General features: G+C 39.3%; 1 protein-coding gene across 9 annotated transcripts in view; it reads right to left on the bottom strand.

Annotated features, from left to right (window-relative positions):
• The window catches only part of STK32B (serine/threonine kinase 32B), a 192,795-nt gene that overhangs the window by 53,031 nt on the left and 120,811 nt on the right, over positions 1–18,953 (bottom strand). For all 9 annotated transcript variants that reach the window (XM_040556327.1, XM_040556333.1, XM_040556332.1 and 6 more), the window contains exons 6-7: positions 14,484–14,573; positions 148–251 (exon numbers count right to left, since the gene is read on the bottom strand). In XM_040556327.1, the coding sequence (XP_040412261.1) occupies positions 148–251; positions 14,484–14,573 (194 nt within the window). The remainder of the gene's footprint in view (positions 1–147; positions 252–14,483; positions 14,574–18,953) is intronic.

Genomic DNA, 18,953 nt, shown 5'->3' with positions numbered 1-18,953 from the left:
TGGGAAGAGCTCAGGACTGCATTCCTGAGCACAGACTCAGCCTTGGTCACTCACATTTTATCACTAAGGGTATGCTCAGGGGCACTGTAAACATTTGGCCTTCTGTCAGGCAATGCACTAAATAACAACAAAATCTATCATTCTTACCCAGCCCCTCAGCAATTCGTATGCTGTAATTCCTAGTGACCACCAGTCGACAGGGTATGAGTATCCTGGGCCTCCATCCATAAAGGCCTGGAACACTTCTGGAGCTAAAATAATAAATCAAATCAGACCAAACAAAAACCATTATATTAAGGTTAGAGTATGTATCATTCACATTTGTATTTGAATAATGAACAAGGATACAATAAAATAGAATTAAAGACATTCGCAAACACAACATTTTCAGGACACAGTTTTAGTGCCTTGGTTCACTGACAATGAGTGGTTTGTACAACAGGCAGTGTGCTGGGCTTCGTGTGTTTGTTGCTTTGCTGAAAGGTTAGAAGGCAGGGAAGGCTTGACCCTGGCTGGGTTTTTCTACAATGCAATACTCTCACATGGCACTCCACCAAAGCAAGGTCTCTCTCTGTATACACACACACCAGGTTTTGACCAGCCACACACACTGCTTGAGCTGTGGGTTATTCCATGATTCTTGCCATGTTTCACCTAGTGCTGAGCAGAGCTGGAGCCAGGAGGGTAATCAAGGTGGGTCAGAGTTGGATCCCAGATTACCTTTATGCCTGGCTCTCAAATCGAACCCCCTATTTTATCATCTGCATTATATGCTTCTAGGGAACCTTCACTGGCCAGAATTTTTCAATTTCATGTTGTTTCCAGTCTGGTCCTTTTAGATTTAATGTTTTGTGAATAAAAATAAGTTACAGCAGAGGAATTTCTAAACTGAAGTGTGACTTGGAATGTTTAGGATAATGTATACATTTTCTGGGACAAATATTTTCACGCGAGGTCATTCTTTGTGAGATTGATGGAGATACTGAACATGGTAGATCTCAGCCTCAGCCTCAATTCTACATTTGGGTAGAATTAATCAGAGGGCTTTTAAAGATATTTAACACAGGAAAATGATAATTAAATACAAATCCTGACAGTGGTTTAATACCATGAGAAACTCTGTCATGACTGGAAAAAAATACCTTATCAATAAAGTAATGGATTCCATAAAAATATCTTTCCTAGGGGGAAAATTTGATCTTTTCAAAACAAGGATCCAGTTGGCTAATTTCAGCAATGAAGACATACTAAATAATGTTGCTGTAGTTCTTTCAGAATACCATATATAAATAAGACAGGATATGAAATGAAATGAAAAGTTAGTCATGCTTTTCTAATTATTTCACAGCAGAATCTCAGTACACTTTGTGAAAACAACACTTTCCCTGGGGATTCTCTGAACAACACTATCACCAACCATAACATCATGCTAGATTGCAATTACCATGTGAGCCTCTTCTGGCCATGATACTGAGTCCAATGTACCACATTACCACCTGATTACCATCTCATCTCTTTCTAATGTGCATACTGCAATGAATAACATAGTCTGGTCACACTTAGTTCTGACTGGCAGTTTGGGATTTGACTATGCATGGCACCTAGAGAAGCACCTTTAATTAAAGAAAAGGCTTTCCCTCCAGAGGAGTTTTTGCAGTACATGCATCATTACAGATGGCAAACTAAAAATATACAACTCCAGAGCTGAGTTCAGAGTCCTGAAGAGACAAACCCAATAGAGGATTTTGGCATCCATGAATTTATTGTGACAAAACTCAAATCTAAAGAATAAAAAGCAATGAGTGAATGGAAATGGTCCTATATTCTTTACCTGGTAGGACTGTCTCTAAATAGGTGTGGTAGGAGAACCGCAGGTACCTAAGTAAACACTTCTTTTTTTGCTACAATATGAATAGCTAGAGAATAGTTAAAGATTGAATCTCAGCTATATGTAAAGTTGTTTTGTGACCCATGGCATGAGCCAACAAAACTGTAAAAGTTGTCTTTCTGAGTTAACTCTGTCTCACCTCCAGGTAGCTTAACCTGGCATGTTATATATTCAGATATACTTCAGATCGTTTACATTCTTCTAAGGCTCTGTATGGGCACAACTTACTTATGTATGTGGTTTATTATATAGATAGATGCTAAGAGGGCAGACAGGTTTTCTTGTTTTACTTTAGTGGATAAATGCACCTCAATTCTTCCTAAACTGCACATTAGGCACTAAAGCAATATTTTGAATATCACCATAGGCACCTTTTAGTGAAAGATTTTTTTTATTATTATTTTTTGGGTTTTTTTTTTTCCACATTTGGAATGGCTTTTGCCAGCAGTGCCTAGATGACGCATAATATCTCATTAAAGAAAATAACCTTTGTGGACTTTTTTACTCAGTTAAATATGTATAATATTGGTTTCATTCTTTCTTTTATAGCTTTAGCATTGTAATAATGTGAAGGATCACTATCTGATTTCTGTGAGGTAGAGATGAGAGTACTTTATTGATGTAACCTATGACATTGCCAGAACAGTGCAGCTGTTTTGCTAATTCAGTGACTGAGATCCACTTTTATTGTATTTGCTTGTTCCAAAAGCTTCAGCACCAACTGATTCCACATTAAGCAGATCGGCAGAAAATGCTTTCTTTTACCCACTAGCCCCAGTATTTTGAAACCCTGTTTTCTCACCTTAAGCTGATAACAGCATCCTAAGGTCAGAAAATGGGCAGCTGGGATCCTGCTTCTTAAAGCAGATATCCACTTTTCCCTGTGTTAGCAGTATTTGGGGTCCAGCTGGACTGACTCTTTGCATCCAGCTAGCTCCAGAGGAACTCCTGTAAGCACGTGCTTTGCAAGACAAGGAGAGACTGCTGGAAGGTGAAATATGATTTGTGGTTTCCTACACACAAGTTTATTCTCAGGGAGAAATCGCAACCCTACTGAAATCAAAAGACCTTTCCCTAGTTTAGCAAAGCTGAATACCGATCTCACACTAAGCTTGTGCTTAATGAGTCTAAAAACCTTTTGGATCTGAGACATTAGGTCCAAATGAAGGCCTCTAGCCTGTACAGAAGAATTCGGTAGTTTGCCTGCTTCAGGATCCTTGCTCAGTTCAGAAAGACAGCAGATCCTCCAAGTGATATATGTTAGACTAGACCTGAAGAGCTGTAGCTGTGAAATACAGAAAGAAATGTCAGGTTTCTTTTTGTTTGTTTGTTTGTTTGTTTGTTTGTTTTTCTCCTCTAAGAACCAATTCTGAGCATAAATTGGATGGTGGATTAAAGTTAGTAAAAAAATCTGAAAGTTAAAATTCTACATTGATTTTCTTTAAGATTATCATTGAAATAGTCTATTTGTAATCTTTTAAAACTTGAATTTGATCTCAGTCTCTGCTTGGACAGCCATCGTGCAGCCTGAAGCCTGATGTGGGTAGGTTCTTAGGTTCTTTACAAGGAACATAACAGTTGAGCTCACCAGATAGGAGCAAGGGCAACAGCTTTGCTGCGTGCACCCTTTCTGCAAGCAGCTTCTCATATCATAACTTCAGTTTCTGGAAGAAAAGAATACTTATGTCTTTTACCCCCATACATCTATCTAAATGAAAGGATACTGCCTGCAAAAGTTCATTCATAGGAACAAAAGTGAAAGAATGCTTGTAAGAACAACAGTTTCAGATCTTTTTCTCCAAGAAAGTTCTATTGAACAAAGGGTTTTTTGGGGGCGAAGAATATGTAGCGTTAACATTGTTTTGATCCTGCAGATTGTTTTGGTTGAGGCTTGTGGTTATTACCCCATACAGTCAGAGAGGAGGCAGTAGAATGGTGCATGGTGGAAGCACAGCTTATAATTAATGAATCTAAATCAAGTAATAGCCAGTCTAGCAGCAAGAAAGAATTCAAGACAAGTGGAGAAGCAATGTAATCAGTAGGTCTTATGGATCTTCATGGCTCTCTAGGTATCTTTGATGTAACGGAGAACTGCTTTACTAGACCTGCCCAAAAGAGCATCTTCAACAGCAGAAACCTGGTCCAGCCTCATTGCTCACCCTGCTTTGAGCAGGAGATTGGACTAGAGACTTCTGAGGACTGACAATGTGAATCACCCTGATTGATGCTAATGAAGGTCAAGTGACCATATTCGTGCTAAGCCTCCCTTAGTGGGGTGATGAAGGTGTCTAAAGCTAGAAGTCTCAATGGGGTCATTACAGCCTGTTCCTCTCAGTAATCACCATAAACTGCATGGCTCTTCACCTCTGCTCAGACACATGGGAAACCTGTCACTGAAAGAACTGGGGACTTCTGAAAACCAGATCTGAGAAGCCACACAATCTTTTGGCCTAGGCAGGGAATTCTCTTCACGTGTGGTAGGAGTGTGACCAGCCACCTTTCATAAAAGGCTTCAGTAACTATAAACACAGAGCACTTCAAAACTATTGCCATTCCAAGGTAGGACATCTGTGCTAATTTTAACAAGGCAAGCAATATAATCAGGACTGTTTACTTGGCTTGTATGGTAATGAACAAATGGACACAACTTCAGCAACACAATGAGCTAAAAAAACAGATTTATTTTTCCTTTTCAACTTCCACTCCGTTATTTTCTCTTAGTAATATACTTTCATGTTTTCACTGTCTATCTGCTTTGCTTCTTGAAAAATAATAAAGTGAACACAAGCTTTTGTTGCATTAAATGTGTTTCAGTGCCTTCCATGGCTGTCCCTAATATGTATTTCTAGTTAATGGTGCTTTTTCTTTTTCTTTTTTTCCCCAAATATTAAATTAAAATAAACCCTCCTCTAGAGCTTTATCCTGTGATTTTTACTTTTTTTTTTTTTTTTTTTTCACTGCGTCCTTCTATTAATACCATATCATTGTAGACTCTCTCTGTACTCAGCAGGTGATTCCATGGAAGTAAATAAATGGTTATTTCACTTTAGAATAAAACCATACTAGAGAATGGCTAAGAAAAACATGAATGTGAAAGCAAACCTAGTGAGTCTACATCCATCTCAGAAACAGCAGCTTCCTGTGATACCCATTCTCCTGTTCTGGGGGTTTTGCCATATTTGCAGCTCCAAATAATTTTGAGAAAAAGAGTAATTTCTGACAAATCAGTTCATAGATACAACTACCCATTGCAATTGTCACAGCAGTCAGATGATCTACATTGTAAATGATGTAGGGGATGGATTTCTTATTGTATGCATATTTCCCAAAAGATGAGTTTAAAAAAAAATTACAAAACTGAAATTTTTGTTAACTGGCTGGTAATACCGTATCCCATTTTTGGAAGGTTATCAGTATCAACTGATATGTTTCATAAGCTTGAAATAAAAGAGAGTATAGCTGTAAGTGCAAACACACTGAACCCAATTTTAACTTTTTTCTTGCTATGAAAGATCATTTTGTATGTAGAATAAAATGCTTTTAAGTAGGGTTTTTAAAAATCTGCTGAGCATTCCTAGGTATCACTGAACTCCATGGTTAAATTGTAAGTGCTCTAGGTCTCTGAAATTCAGGCCATTTTAATTTGGTGTCCAATAGTGAGTTTGAAAAGGCTATCCGTGGTAAAATAGTCAATTAGTGGCCCATCACTTATTATGGTTGGCACAGAGAAAAGCTGTTATCGTTTTCAATGGAGCATACTGGTTCAATCATAAAGACAATTCATCAGGCTAAAACATAAAATGAAAGGCTTGGAGTGGCTCTGATACAAATCTCAAATATCACAACGTGAAGTTTTTTGTCTGATGAACTGATTTGAGGTTCATTTCCTTAGCAAGAACCTAATCAAAGAGTGGTGTACTTTCCTGTCACTACACGGGAGACTACCGAGTGTTGATTAAGAAGCTTACAGAGCTGTTATTCTGAAGCATTGCTGACTTCCATGGGCTGCCTTGAAACTTTGCAAAAACGGTGAGAGGGGAAGTGCAGTGAGATGAATGCACAAATGCACCAGACCTGTCTTCAAGTGGTTTTTGCTACATACTAACAAGTCTCCTTGTTTACAGTATATTTAAGCAATAAATTGCAAGTGATTCCTGCAGATCGATTAGCTGTAAAGAGCTAATCGTCCGTGCATAAGTAAATGTTGCCAGAAGAGCTGGCTGTAAATTCCCACAAAATGCCCTGTGTCAATGTTATTAATATGACAGACTGAAAATAGATTTTAAAATAAAGCCATAATGGTTTGGCCTCATTTTTTTTTCTCTTTTTTTTTTGTTTGTTTTTTTGATGACCAAGTTCAGATGTGCATGTCTAAAACATTTCTCAAGACTGAAAGCACTGACATTAGTCATCCAGTTGGTTGGTTAGAGCTCTCTGTAGCCAAATTGCATCTTAGCAGAGACCCTACATGTCAGTAAGAGGAATCAGATGTACGTGGTGTGCTTCAGGGGCTGCAAAGAAATGCACTCTGCCATGTAGCAAATCATACCTCAGTAATGTAAACTTTAATGTAGTGCCTGAGATTCCATAGATAGGAAAAGCAATTCCAGTGTCATTAACTGAGGTTCAGAGAAATACCATGCTGTCAGGTATCATTCTGCTTCCACATATTGCTCTCTAGGAATATAAGTAAATATATACACACACATACAATGTATACAGTATAAACAACATTTGCATTGTCTAGCACAGGATAAGCAGCAAAAAGCTTAGAGATTTCCAGTTTTAAAATGTGTGGATGACTTGATGCATATAACATGGTTATAGTTTAGCCACATGCATGTGCTTTGCTGACTCGGGTTTAATGGATGACAGGCTGAGCTGTATAAAAAGTGAACTTGATTTTTAAAATAATATTCCAAAAGCCTTAGACTGAGACGGTACAGTGAAATAGTAACACTGTGGTAAGATATTTTTTTTTCTCCTCAGAAAAATAAAAACAGAGAAGGTCATTAATTCTTCCAGGTCACAGTTTAAATAGAAAACAGAAATCAGACTATAGTGATGACAAGTGATATTCTGTTTACTGAAGAAGACTTTTTAAGAGCAAAATGGAGGAAAACTTCTCTCTCCCTGAAACTACACGTGGACTTTGGTAAACTATCAATTTACCTCCTAGAATTTACTTTCTCATGTGCTAAAAAGGTCTAAATTATAATGGACAACTTTCTGACTTAGAGCTACAGTCTATCAAACTGCTAACTTCTATCATACAAGGTGAAGTGCTGCTTAAAGCCTGACCATGCTGGGCTGCCAATTTTCTGGTATGAAGTCTAGAAGCGTTACAGCAGTGTAACTGATTTTCTACCTTTATTCACATAATACACCTCAATAGTTTTAATACTTATATTTAGTGCAATTATTCAATCAAAGTTTGAATCAAAATTATTCAAATCAATTTTACATACCACTGTCTGAATATCGATACCGCATTCAGAATGCCTTGTTGGTTTACTCTATGGCCAAGCTACCCCACCCGCCCTCACTCATAGAGTGCTGTCCTCATAAAACCCTCTGCATTACTTAACCACTGAACAGAATCGAATTCTTGTCCTTGTGTTTGTGTAGAGAAATTTGAATTTTGTTTATTTTTGACTAAAATAGTCAAATAAATGATTACATTAGCAGTTTTGCTGGAAGAAAAGAGTAGTAGCAGGTTGGAGAGCACAGAGAGGAAAAAAGTGGCTGGAGACAGGAACATCTTTCCTGATCTCCTGAGGTTTTACAGCTAATTGTGCATCTACATTTAATGCCAGAGCAGAACTAAAACCTGAATACCCACTTGCAGCTCAGTGTTTAACCCCCTCAGCTGTGGTGCTGCTAGCACAAGCTGAAAACTCATCAGCACAGGGGAGCCTTTATTTGGGCGCCTCCAAGCCTCGTGTCTGCTCTCAGTTCTTGCTTATCAGAAGCAGCAGAAGTTGTGATATTTCTCTGAGATCAAAAGGGCAGGTAGAGACATTACCAGAGAGACTCTATATATAGGCAGTCAAACCCTCCATAGGAAAAGAGTTTGATTTTTAAAAACCTAAACACTGCCTTGACTGCACACCAAAAGCGATGACCTGCTAAGCACTATTTCATTTCAGAGCATTGCTTATTATGAACACAAATAAGGCCAGCATTGAACAATTTTGAAAATCCAACTCCAAATTTATCCCTGATATATTGTAACTACCTCAGGAACAAATTTGGTCCTACAGAATATTTTTGCTTTACCTGTATGGTTGCTATCAGGACATCCACTAGCTCTTCTCTGACTCCAAATAGTACTCCCACACAGCATTAATTAATAGATATGGACGGCTCACACATTTTAAAAATCCAGTGGACCTCTCTGTAAATCCACATTCTTCTGGTAATCTCAGACATGCAGCCATTATTCACACTGACAACAACGTATGAAAGCAGCTGTGAAAATCTGAGATAATAAGTCTGTAAGGTAGGAAGGTGTAGCTGAAACTTTTCAAGTAATTTACTGCTGATTTTATTGACTTTGAATTTTTTTTCCAGGTTTATTCATATCATAAAATGTATTTTATTAGTTTGATTTGAAGTTAAGACATGGTGCATTACTTGGATAACTCCAGTCTCTGCTGAAAAAAGCCCCAAAGCCTCTAACTCCTCTACCACCAGAAACAGAAAATAATAGAAAAATATGTAACCTGTGAATGGACAGTTTCTGCAACACTCCCAAATAACACACAGATGTACAGAAATACACCATTCAGAAAGGAAACATTCCAATGAGCAAAAATCATGTGCTATAGGACTCTAGTACTTCTAAATTACCCAAGTGTGAGGAATAAGCAAAAGGTAGTATCTGTAACATTTTCTGGATATATTTTAGTATTTAACATTTTGCTTTGTAGTTTGCCAGACTGCTCCAGGGTGGAAGGTCCAATATTGCAAACTGGTGCCCAGCACTCTGTGACACAAGTGTATTGCTTGCAACTTGTACGAGGGGCAATATAAGAAACCTTTTTTTTTTTTCCTGATTGTGTTCCAGCCAGACAAATGCAGACTTTCTTTAAAACACAACAGCCCTAATGAACAGCCTTCTGAAAGAAGAAAGAGTCAAAACATAATATCCCAGGCACAGGCTGATGCCAGGGGCTTCATCCTGCCCTGTGCTGATCCATGCTACCAGAGCAGATTGAAGGGGGATACCCACACATACTTGTGGGCAATTGTTGATAGCATACGTCTGTTAAAGGTCAGCTGCATCTCAAAGCACATTTTGCAATGCTTGTTACACAGGAGTATGACAGCCTGAAAACCTATGAGTTTCCAAAGGCTGCTGGTACAGTAAAACCTTTGACAGCACCCACAGTCACTAGTGGTGTAGAAGGTTTGAGCAGTAAATTTGTAATGATAAAATCATGCATGGGCGAGACACAAAAGTTTCCTTAGCTCAATTAAGGCACACACTGTGTTTCATGGCTGCAGTTATCTGAAGAGTATGAGACAGAGGGTTTAAAGACCCCTGAATGTTAAGAAGCTGAATTCACTTCAGCATTTCAAGTTAATGGCTTTGAGAACTAAAACTGCAGAAGTAGATGGAAATAGCTTGTCTCACCAGGCTGTTGGTCTCGTTCCTTCCAGATTCACTGTTTCCATGTTTTTGTTGCCTATGTGTGGCAGGTATTTTACTTGCCTGGATGAATCAGCTGGAAAGGAGGAACATAGAGAAACCACCAAGGTTTCTGGAGAACTGTTCAGGTTCAAATACATCGTGTTCAGTGTAACCATTTAGTAAATAGGGAAATAAGCATGGAAAATTTCAGGCTGAGAAAGACTTAGGGGCAGAAAGGCCCCATGAAGTGGGATTAAGCAAAGGCTATGAGAGCTGACTCACACAATGCTTAGAATTACAAGATAGGTATCTTAATCAGAACAGCTAGTGCATTTTTACAATATCAATTCACTGCATTTTTTTCTGGATACCGTTTTCATGCGGTCATGCTGCATGCAAGTGAATTGCTCCCTAGCAATTTCTCAGCCTATTCCAATCAGATTTCAAATAGGAATAGAGGCTTTAAAGATAACATTTTCCTATATATTTCTTTAAATTGACCATAGGAAGAAGTGAGAAATCTTTAAGTACTTCTAGTAAGGGAAAGGCTGGAGTGAGCCCTCATATCTGATTAAATGTAACAGGATCCACATGGGAGCAAGACTATATAAACATCCCAGATAGGGAAACAACTTTCATCACATCTCATACCCTCATTGCCATAAAAACCAGCACAGCATAAGGCATGTCTTCCAGGAACCACTAAATTTCCTTGGTTTTGGTGCTCAGCAAGTGACTTGCCTGAAGGTGATTTTGTCTTCTTGCAGTGAGGTTAAAGTATGATTTAATCTCCTGGTAATCTTTTCTCAAGTGCCAAGTGATAGGGAGTGAGGAAGTGGCCTCAAGTTGCATCAGAGGAGGTTTAGACAGGATTTTTGGAAGAATTTCTTCATGGAGACAGTGGTCAAGCACTGGAACGGGCTGCCCAGGAAAGCGGTGGAGTTCCTATCCCTGGAGGTATTGAAGAGATGGGTGGACGTGACAAGGTTTTGTGATGGGACTTGATCGGTCAGGTTGATGGTTGGACTTATCTTGAAGGTCTTTTCCAACCTAGATGATTCTATAATGAAAGCTTGTCACCAAACATGGTGCCACAGTCCCCATGCCTTTTTTTCCCCTTGTTTTGGTCATTGTCTAAAATGGCTTACGTAAATCCACATTTAAGTCTGGGATACAGCCTTAAAGCCAGAAATCATACGGACTTAAATGAACATCTTGGCTGAAAACAAAGCTTTTCTAATTTGAACACTGCAGTTGAAGAGTACTTGTAGCATTTCACTTAAAGATATAACTATTCACAAAATTAAGAGGAAAAAAAATGAAATCAATGCTTTTAGAGAAAACAGTGACATTTACAAGTGTCTAACCATATCTGTCAGGCTCTTTGCTGATGCTTTGATACCCAACTTGTGCAACAGAAAATTCTTACCCCTCACTTTTCAGACAAAGCAGAGAAAGTTAACAGCTCTAAAAGCTTTCCTGCCTTCTCACAGCTCCAAATAAATGCAAAGATGACTCTTCTGACTCTTTCTGAGTAGCAGAGACTGAACCCGTGACTTCTGCAGTATTTTTACATTTCCAACAGGTGAGCAAGGTGCACAGGAGAGAAAGTGTGCTGGTGGATGGTGCTGTAGTCTCTACAAAAAGGGAAAGAGCATTTTTCTTTTACTGTTTCTTTTGTTGTGAGATTGTTGGATATGAGGGAGGAAGGTTCAGGGACAGAATGGCTCCATGAACTGAGGTGAACCTAGATAACACCTCAGCAGCTTGTGAAGGTAAAGTCTTGCTCTTACTCTCATCTCTACCCCTCTCCAGCTCTGTAACACCTTGGGTCGGCTCAGGATCTCATGGGAATACTCCTCCAGCTCATTTAGCACCCACGAAAGGCAAAAACCCACCACAACTGCTGCCAGGAAAAAGGAGATAGCATTCTGCCATAATGAGTTGCATTGGCTCAGTGAAGGTTTCTGACACACTCCGTCAAGAAGGAAGAGGATGAGGCAGCGAGGAAGACGGGTGAAGAGGGAGAATGAATGAGAGGAGAAGATAGTGGCAACCCTGGCTCAGCTATTGTGGCACTTCAGACTTAGGTCAGAGAAACTATTTGTCACAATGTTAAGCTGGGGAGGTGATTACAAAACAAGTTTGTAAGGACATACCTATGCCAGAGATTAGCATTTCCTATTGGGTACAAGAACTCCTGAATTTTCTAGCAAACGGGCAATACCATGGAGGGGGATGTAAGTGGAGTTTAGGCAGGATGGATGGGGTTTGCGAGTTTCTGCATTGAATAGACACTTTTCTTAAGATGAATCTCAACATTTCCCTTCCTTGTACCATCTCTTCGCAAATGTCAACTCAACAAAGAACAGGTTACTCCTCCTCCTTAGGGTGGGGTTGGAGACTTGGAATTCAAACAGGATGGAGTCATTTCTTGTAATTTTATCTCTAAAATAACAAATTACTTTACTTAGCACTTGCTAAAAAATTTTGTGCTTTCAGTTGTTAAAAATTAGCTTTTTCTTTTTCTCTTATGAGAAAAGCCTGCAAACAAAGGCCACTAATGAACAAAAAGGTGGTGTTCACCTATGAATAAAGATGGACTGAAAGATGTTCCAAAAAATGTTAAGTTTCCTGTTAACTCTCAGCAGAATCTTTGAAGAATACTCACATTCTTGTACAGCTGCTTTAACTAATCTGCCTCTGATCATTAGCAGCCAGACGATCCCTTCATTACACACATTCAGACGGTGACAGACAGATGCTAAAATGCTAACTGACCCCTAAGCAAGTACTCAGCTTTCTTCTGCTTTCATAATAATTCTGCTTTCTAATGTAAAACTGTGCAACCGCTTCAAGATTAAAAATGTAAGGCCATCAAAACTGTCATTTAATCGACTAGCAAATTAAATCTCAGAAAAGACTCTATTGTTATGCCTGCTGTCATCATCACATTTAAATGTGGAAAATGTCTATTCTGAATCTGAGCTCCTGCAAAATGTCTGTTCTTCAAGAGTATTTTTGAATAATCTATGTAATAAGAATTTGCACATCTAATGACTATGTCTACTAGAAGATTGTAGGTAGCTATTTAAGCAGAATGCGTGAACCCTGAGACAAACTTTTCATAGAAATGCAAAACTACAATCCTTAAAATTTTGGAATTTTTTAATATTCCTCTCATCGTGTGTGTAAAGGCATTTCCGTGAGTGTAATCAGTTGAACGTGTAAATTGTATGGCTATTTGTCCGTACGTGTTGGGGGTAAGGTCAAATTACTTACAGAGAAAAATTGCTTGTTTTCTGAATTTTTATTTTTTGTTTCTTTACCATGAATAAAACCATCGCATACTGGCAAAACCACTCAAGGGAATTCTTTAAAATTAAAGCCGTTGATGTAAGTAAGGTTGCAGCATCTCTCCCCCTCTCATTTCACCACATCCAGTAGGGAACCTGTGGTGCAGCATCGAACACTCAGGTACTGGCCACAAGAGGAAGCACAGGACCCAGATCTGGTCTCCTCACATTCTATATCTGATGCCCATGCCGTGTTTGCCATCTCTTCCAAGTAAAGGACACCAGACACTCAGCTAGAGCTAATCAGTGCAAAACAGAAAATTTGTCTGAAGTCTTGTTCCTCTGCATCACTTAAATGCTTGAGTCAGGACTACATAAAATATTTCTTGGCATGTTTTGAGTACATTTGTAGAAGTAAGCTGCCCAGCGTCAAGTCAGCAGTCTGGGCACAGGGGCAAGTGGCCCGTTCTGGTCAAATGTATGCTGTTGTATCCTATTAATCCCCCAAACAGGAGAGCTATTTCTGAAAAATACAAGTCTGCTCCAGTGCCTGGGACTGCTCTGACACATTCACAGCTGGTACAGAGGTGTCCTGAAGATGCCTGCCTGCTTCATCTACTTGCAGGTTTACACAGTGCATTTTTTGCTGTGAAAATGCATAATGGATTAATTCCGATTTCTTGGGCAAACACTTTTACTCTCTGTTATTATGCAGAAGTGAAGTAGCACAGTGACCTTCATTTCCCTGAATGACATTTTCAGAATATGGTAATTTTCTGATATTTTGCCATTGCGTGGTTTTTACACGTGCTCTGAGCATGCCTGTTAGAGAAAGTCTTTTGTAGACACACGTATCTATTTTCTAGAACCAAAATATGTTTAGTTTCTAGCTAACCATCTCCTCACGTTACAGCAATTCTGTATAAAGAAAATTAAAACAGCAGATGTGTAGGAAGTCACAGGTAGGATAAATCACTCCTATTCTTAGTCATGGAAGCTAGTGGACAATTTGGTGGGACAAATGATCTTTAGGAGATGCCTTCTGTCCTTCAGCTCCAGGGGAAGTTTGAATCATTAACTTATCCCAGATGCTTAGCTTTTAGACACACAAAGACAGATGAACTGCATTTTACTCTCCCAGCCTTCAATCTATGCATTTAAAATATGTTATTAAAATGTATAAAATGCCCCTTAACACCACAGGTCAAACACTTAAGTGGGTAGTTACCTAGGACTGTAATTAAGCAGAAATTTTTTTGAGGAATTCAACAAAGCAATGCAATTAAAGATGTGCCTAGATTCTTTTTAACTGACATGACATGTTCTCTGCTAGATCATAGCCAGAGCAGTGCAAACATGATCATGTATTCTTGTCTCCAGCTGTGGGGGTTTGCACAAAATAACAGCTGAGTCTCTCTTCAGTTTGCTTCACAAAACCAAGCAGAACCAGACTAAAAGCACTGTAGAGACCAAGTCCTGTCCAATTCCTTCCTCTCTGATATTTTCCATTGTCAATACACAGATGCTATAAAAATAAATAAATAAATAAATCACATTTATCATTTATTATGTGGTTTTACAAGTTGAAATCCTTTTAAAATACCATTAGTCCACATCAATGTATGAAATTTCTTTTATCTTTTTAATTGTCTTGAAAACTTACCCATATAAGGTTTTGTGCCAGCCATAGAAGAAGCCTTTTCTGAGCCTTTCACTATGGTTGCAATGTTGAAGTCAGTGATATGAACATGTCCTGCAATTACACGTAATAAAAACAGAAGTCAAAATAGCACATCATACAAACATTCCTTGCTTTATTCAGTGTTTAAGAGATAATAGAAATAAAATAAATTGTCAATTAAACAAATTACTATTAAACATTGTTCATAGCTAGAAAAACTATAATGACAACAAAATGATGTCATGCTTCTTTTCTTGTGTTGTTCCCATTATTTGCTTGCATGCTGAACCTTATGTGTTGGTCACCCCTGAACCTCCTCCTGCTGTGAACAACAAGGACAGTAACTGTTTTTTCAGAGCAGTGATGTGCAGGAGCAGCACTGAATTTGCTGTAATGATGTGTGAAATCTCCCTCACCTTATCTCTAACTAGAGCTGTCCCTCACAATCTCATGTACTCGTGACACCTGTCTGCCATCACATCCACTTTGGGTTACAATCAGCCTGGCTTTTCACAGTCTCCTCAGGGCAAAAAGGGAGCTGAGAAGAAAAAGGGTATTTTTATAGTACAATAACTACAAAATTAGATTCATGGTAGGAGAACAGCATGTATGCAACAACAGCAGGTCCCAAATGATCCCTCATTTGACAGCAGATTACTAGATGAAAGATATGTGACACAAGGCAGCCCGTGGACTTGCTGCCTGACCAGCAAGACAGCTGATTTAAACTCAGCTAATCAGGTTGGATAGCCCCAACCTGCCATCATTATTTTTTCCCTAGGGTAGTTTATGACAAGTGTAGGTTAAATTACTCCACCACAGTGAGGCAATAGTTGCTAATCCTGACTTGCCCTAAGCAGGTAAATAAATGCAAATCCAGCCTGAAAATGTATCTGCAGACTTTTAGCCTGATAAGTCTGCTGGTAGATTTTGCATCTTCTAAGGGCTAATTTCATTCTGTGGAGAGATGCAGACATTCACTTGGCAATACCATTGTGGAAGGCGGAGTACAGAGAAAGGTGCTCCCTTCCTCAGCTTAACCATGTGCTCAGATCAACTCAGATCAGGATTAAGACATCTCGTCTTTAGCTAGAGTCGTGAATGACAGATTCCTCTGTGTTTTTGGTTTTTTTGTTTGTTTGTTTTTCTGATCAGGATCTCAACCTCATTCAGTCCATAGCATGGAGCAGGCTTTGGGCATGATGCGGTTATTAAGTGAAGGAGGTTGTTATCATACTTGCTGCCAAAGTTGAAAAGAGTGTAACAAATGACTTGCTTTTGGTCCTGACACTGAACATTTCCCCAGTGCCTGACTGAGGAACAGCAATCTTAACAGACGATTACGCTGCTCTGACAGTCTAACGTAGATCCTGCTTGAAGTCTGCAGGAAATGTACCTGCCAGCCTCTAAGAAGCCTGCAGTCACCCACGTGTGAACTGAAATTCACGGTCCCCTCATTTGGCCAGGTCTGAGCTGGTTTTGAAACTAAAAAATAAGAAGGCACATCTCACTGCCAAACTTAAACCAATTTCTTCAAATGGAAGACACAGCAGAAATTACTGATGAAGTGGTTTGCATGCTTTTTGCAGTTTTCTCAAAGACTTCTTACATTTTGTTGACACTTTGCTTCTAAGACACCCTTCCCAGAATACATTCACAGAAGGCAGGCAAAAACTGTGGGCAAACGTAAGTAATCACTCATAAAGGGTCGAGGGATTTGGGTTCCCATAACAAAAAATAGCGTGCACGGCCTGGCCTGCCCTCAGGTTTCAAAATGGCATTTCTCCTTCCTGGTGGCTGCAGTTCATGGCTGGTGAGGAACATGTCTGCAGATTATTCCTGCAGTAAAACACCACGGCAGAAAGCTTCTTGAAAAAGATAATTGAACCACACACAGCCACCCCATGGTAGCAATGTTTTAAGTAATTCCATGTGCATCATACAATGAAAAGCTATAAGGATCCCAGCAGTCTGATACTTTCTTTTCTTTCTCTCTCTCTCTCTCTTTTTTTTTCCTTTGACAGATAAATATGAAGTTCTGTCATTTAAATGACACCATTGTAAGTGATTCTCCCTATTAGAGTGCCAGCATGATAGCCTGTTGCAAAACACCTATCACATAATATCCGTTCAGACTGATCCAAACAGTTGATTTGCAATGAAAATTGCTTCTCCTGCAGTGCACTGTTTTCTATCCCTTTTATTAGATTTGTTTTCATTTAACAAAACCAAAATAGCACACACATGAGGTGTTATCTATGCCGGTTGATGTTTTTTGTAAAAAATGCCTTCTGCAGGGTAAGGGGTAGGACCTACAGAGCTCCTCTGCATCCTGCTGCTGATACAGCAGCAATGCTCTGCTCCTGTGCTCATAGAACCACACAGCAAAACCACATCTATACCACTGCGGGAGTGGCCGCTGGAAAAAAAATCTACCTTTTTTCTTCCATGGCCCACGGGCTGCCTGCAGACAGCTTTTGCCTCAGTGGCTCAGAGGGCTGCTAATTTACTGTGGAGTACAAGCAAGATGTCCTGAGGGCAGGTAGGTGGCTGTGCTGCCATGGGGACAGCAAACAGCACGTGGTGGGAGCTGGGGGAGGGAGAGAAGCTATGTCTGGGATGAAGCTAGAGCAGGGGCTGATGGGGAACAAACCCTGGGATGGAGCCAGAGCAGGGGGTGATGGGGAACATTCCCCCCCTACAGTGCAACCCTGCTGCAGTTTTGGCAGTGGAGGAGGGCTGGAGGGATGGTGAAGCAGAGTTCTGCCTGTCTGCACACAACTTTCAGTAGTTTCAACTTCTTTGAGCCCAGGGACTTGTATTTAAAATAGTAATAGTAATAATAATAATAATAATAATAATAATAATAATAATAATAAATTACTATAATGCATTATATTACATTTTATAATAATAATAAATAATAATAAATACATATTATTGTTATTGTTGTTGTTATTATTATTATTATTGTTGTTGTTGTTGTTGTTGTTGTTATTATTCCTGGTGTAAATATATCAGGTGACAAGAAGACCCCGGTTTTCTATAGGAGTCTTTCTAATCAGCCTCTAAGACATTTTTACTTTGACTGTTGCGTGTAGGAAAGAGAAAGATAGCTATTGCTGCAGTAAATATGCTACAATACTGGCTACTTCACACTGTTTCCAAGATTTCAGTTCATGGGAACATTTTCCCATCTGAGCTTCACGTCTTTGTACTTGATCTCCATTTCTGGATATTATCTTGAACAATAAGCGATGACCAAACCTAAGCCCAGTACCCTCACTCTCTCCTCAGGTGTCAGGTACTGAACTGGGCAGTACGTCAGTACCACTTGGGTTTAGTTGTTAAGGGCTATAAAGACCAGGAGCACACAGCAGGTTCAGCAATACTGACTAAATTCAGATATCACAGGGGAAGAGCTCATTGCTTAATCTCCCTGACTGCATGACCCCTTTTGGTAGTAAGAGGCTGTTGGAGAGAAAAGAAGACGAAAGACCACATTCTTCTGGTTCTCTGCAGAGTGGCTTGTATAAGATTTCATGTATATCAACACATACATTCTAAGCAGAATATATATCGATGGCAGTTGTTTTAAGAATTGCATTCATCTAGAGGGAGAATTTGTAAGTTAATACCTTCAGCAGTGTGTGACTTTGTGAAGCTTTATACATGCATCTCAGAAGTGCCGAATGGCATATATACCTCACTTCTCCAAATCCCAATATCTGAGGCAAACAGCTACTCATTTTTGACTATTATTAAATTTTTATTAAATGAGAATAACTCATAATTACAGCTAAAACAAGTCCTTAAAGGTGGCTGAGGCTGGCTGACTAACATTTAGCAGAGAAAAAAGTACATGATTTCAAACCTTATTGAATTTCCCAGGGTAAGAAATTGAAGGGGTGAATGTGAGGGCAGAGAGAAAAAAATATCAGACTAGAGTTAATACTGCCAGCTCAATATGCATCAGAGCTGATGGCAAGTATCAGCATAGAAATGTTTTGGAGCAAATTCAGATCCAGTATGCCTTTAGAGGGTCAAACCCTATGAACTATTTAAAAAACATCTTTTTGGGTTCATCTATACCATGTACAAGAGCATCAGCTTGTATCCTGGTGAACTTGGCATGACTTGGCAGCCTGCCACTTATCATCAGGGAGACTGTTAGAAACCTGATGTTCCTGCTATAGGTGGGTTCAGAAAGGCTGTGTGTTTCAAAGGGATAGGCTGCTTAATGGCTTGTGTAGGCATGCAAAACTTTCGAATACATTTTCAAAGTGCAGAAAGCTTCAGGTTTAAGAGTTATGCTCAGAACACTCTATTAATCAACATCAGAGCGTTAAATGACATAAAGTCCCTGAATATTGTCTGTGGATACTATGGGGATAAGCCCTACTGCAGACACACCAGGTACATCTTCAGTGGAGACTTTATGACTCCCAGACA

Source organism: Cygnus olor, chromosome 4, assembly GCF_009769625.2.
Source record: "Cygnus olor isolate bCygOlo1 chromosome 4, bCygOlo1.pri.v2, whole genome shotgun sequence".
NCBI classification, from domain to species: domain Eukaryota; kingdom Metazoa; phylum Chordata; class Aves; order Anseriformes; family Anatidae; genus Cygnus; species Cygnus olor.
The sequence above is the reverse complement of the archived record's forward strand: the minus strand, read 5'-3'. Positions and strand labels throughout refer to the sequence as shown.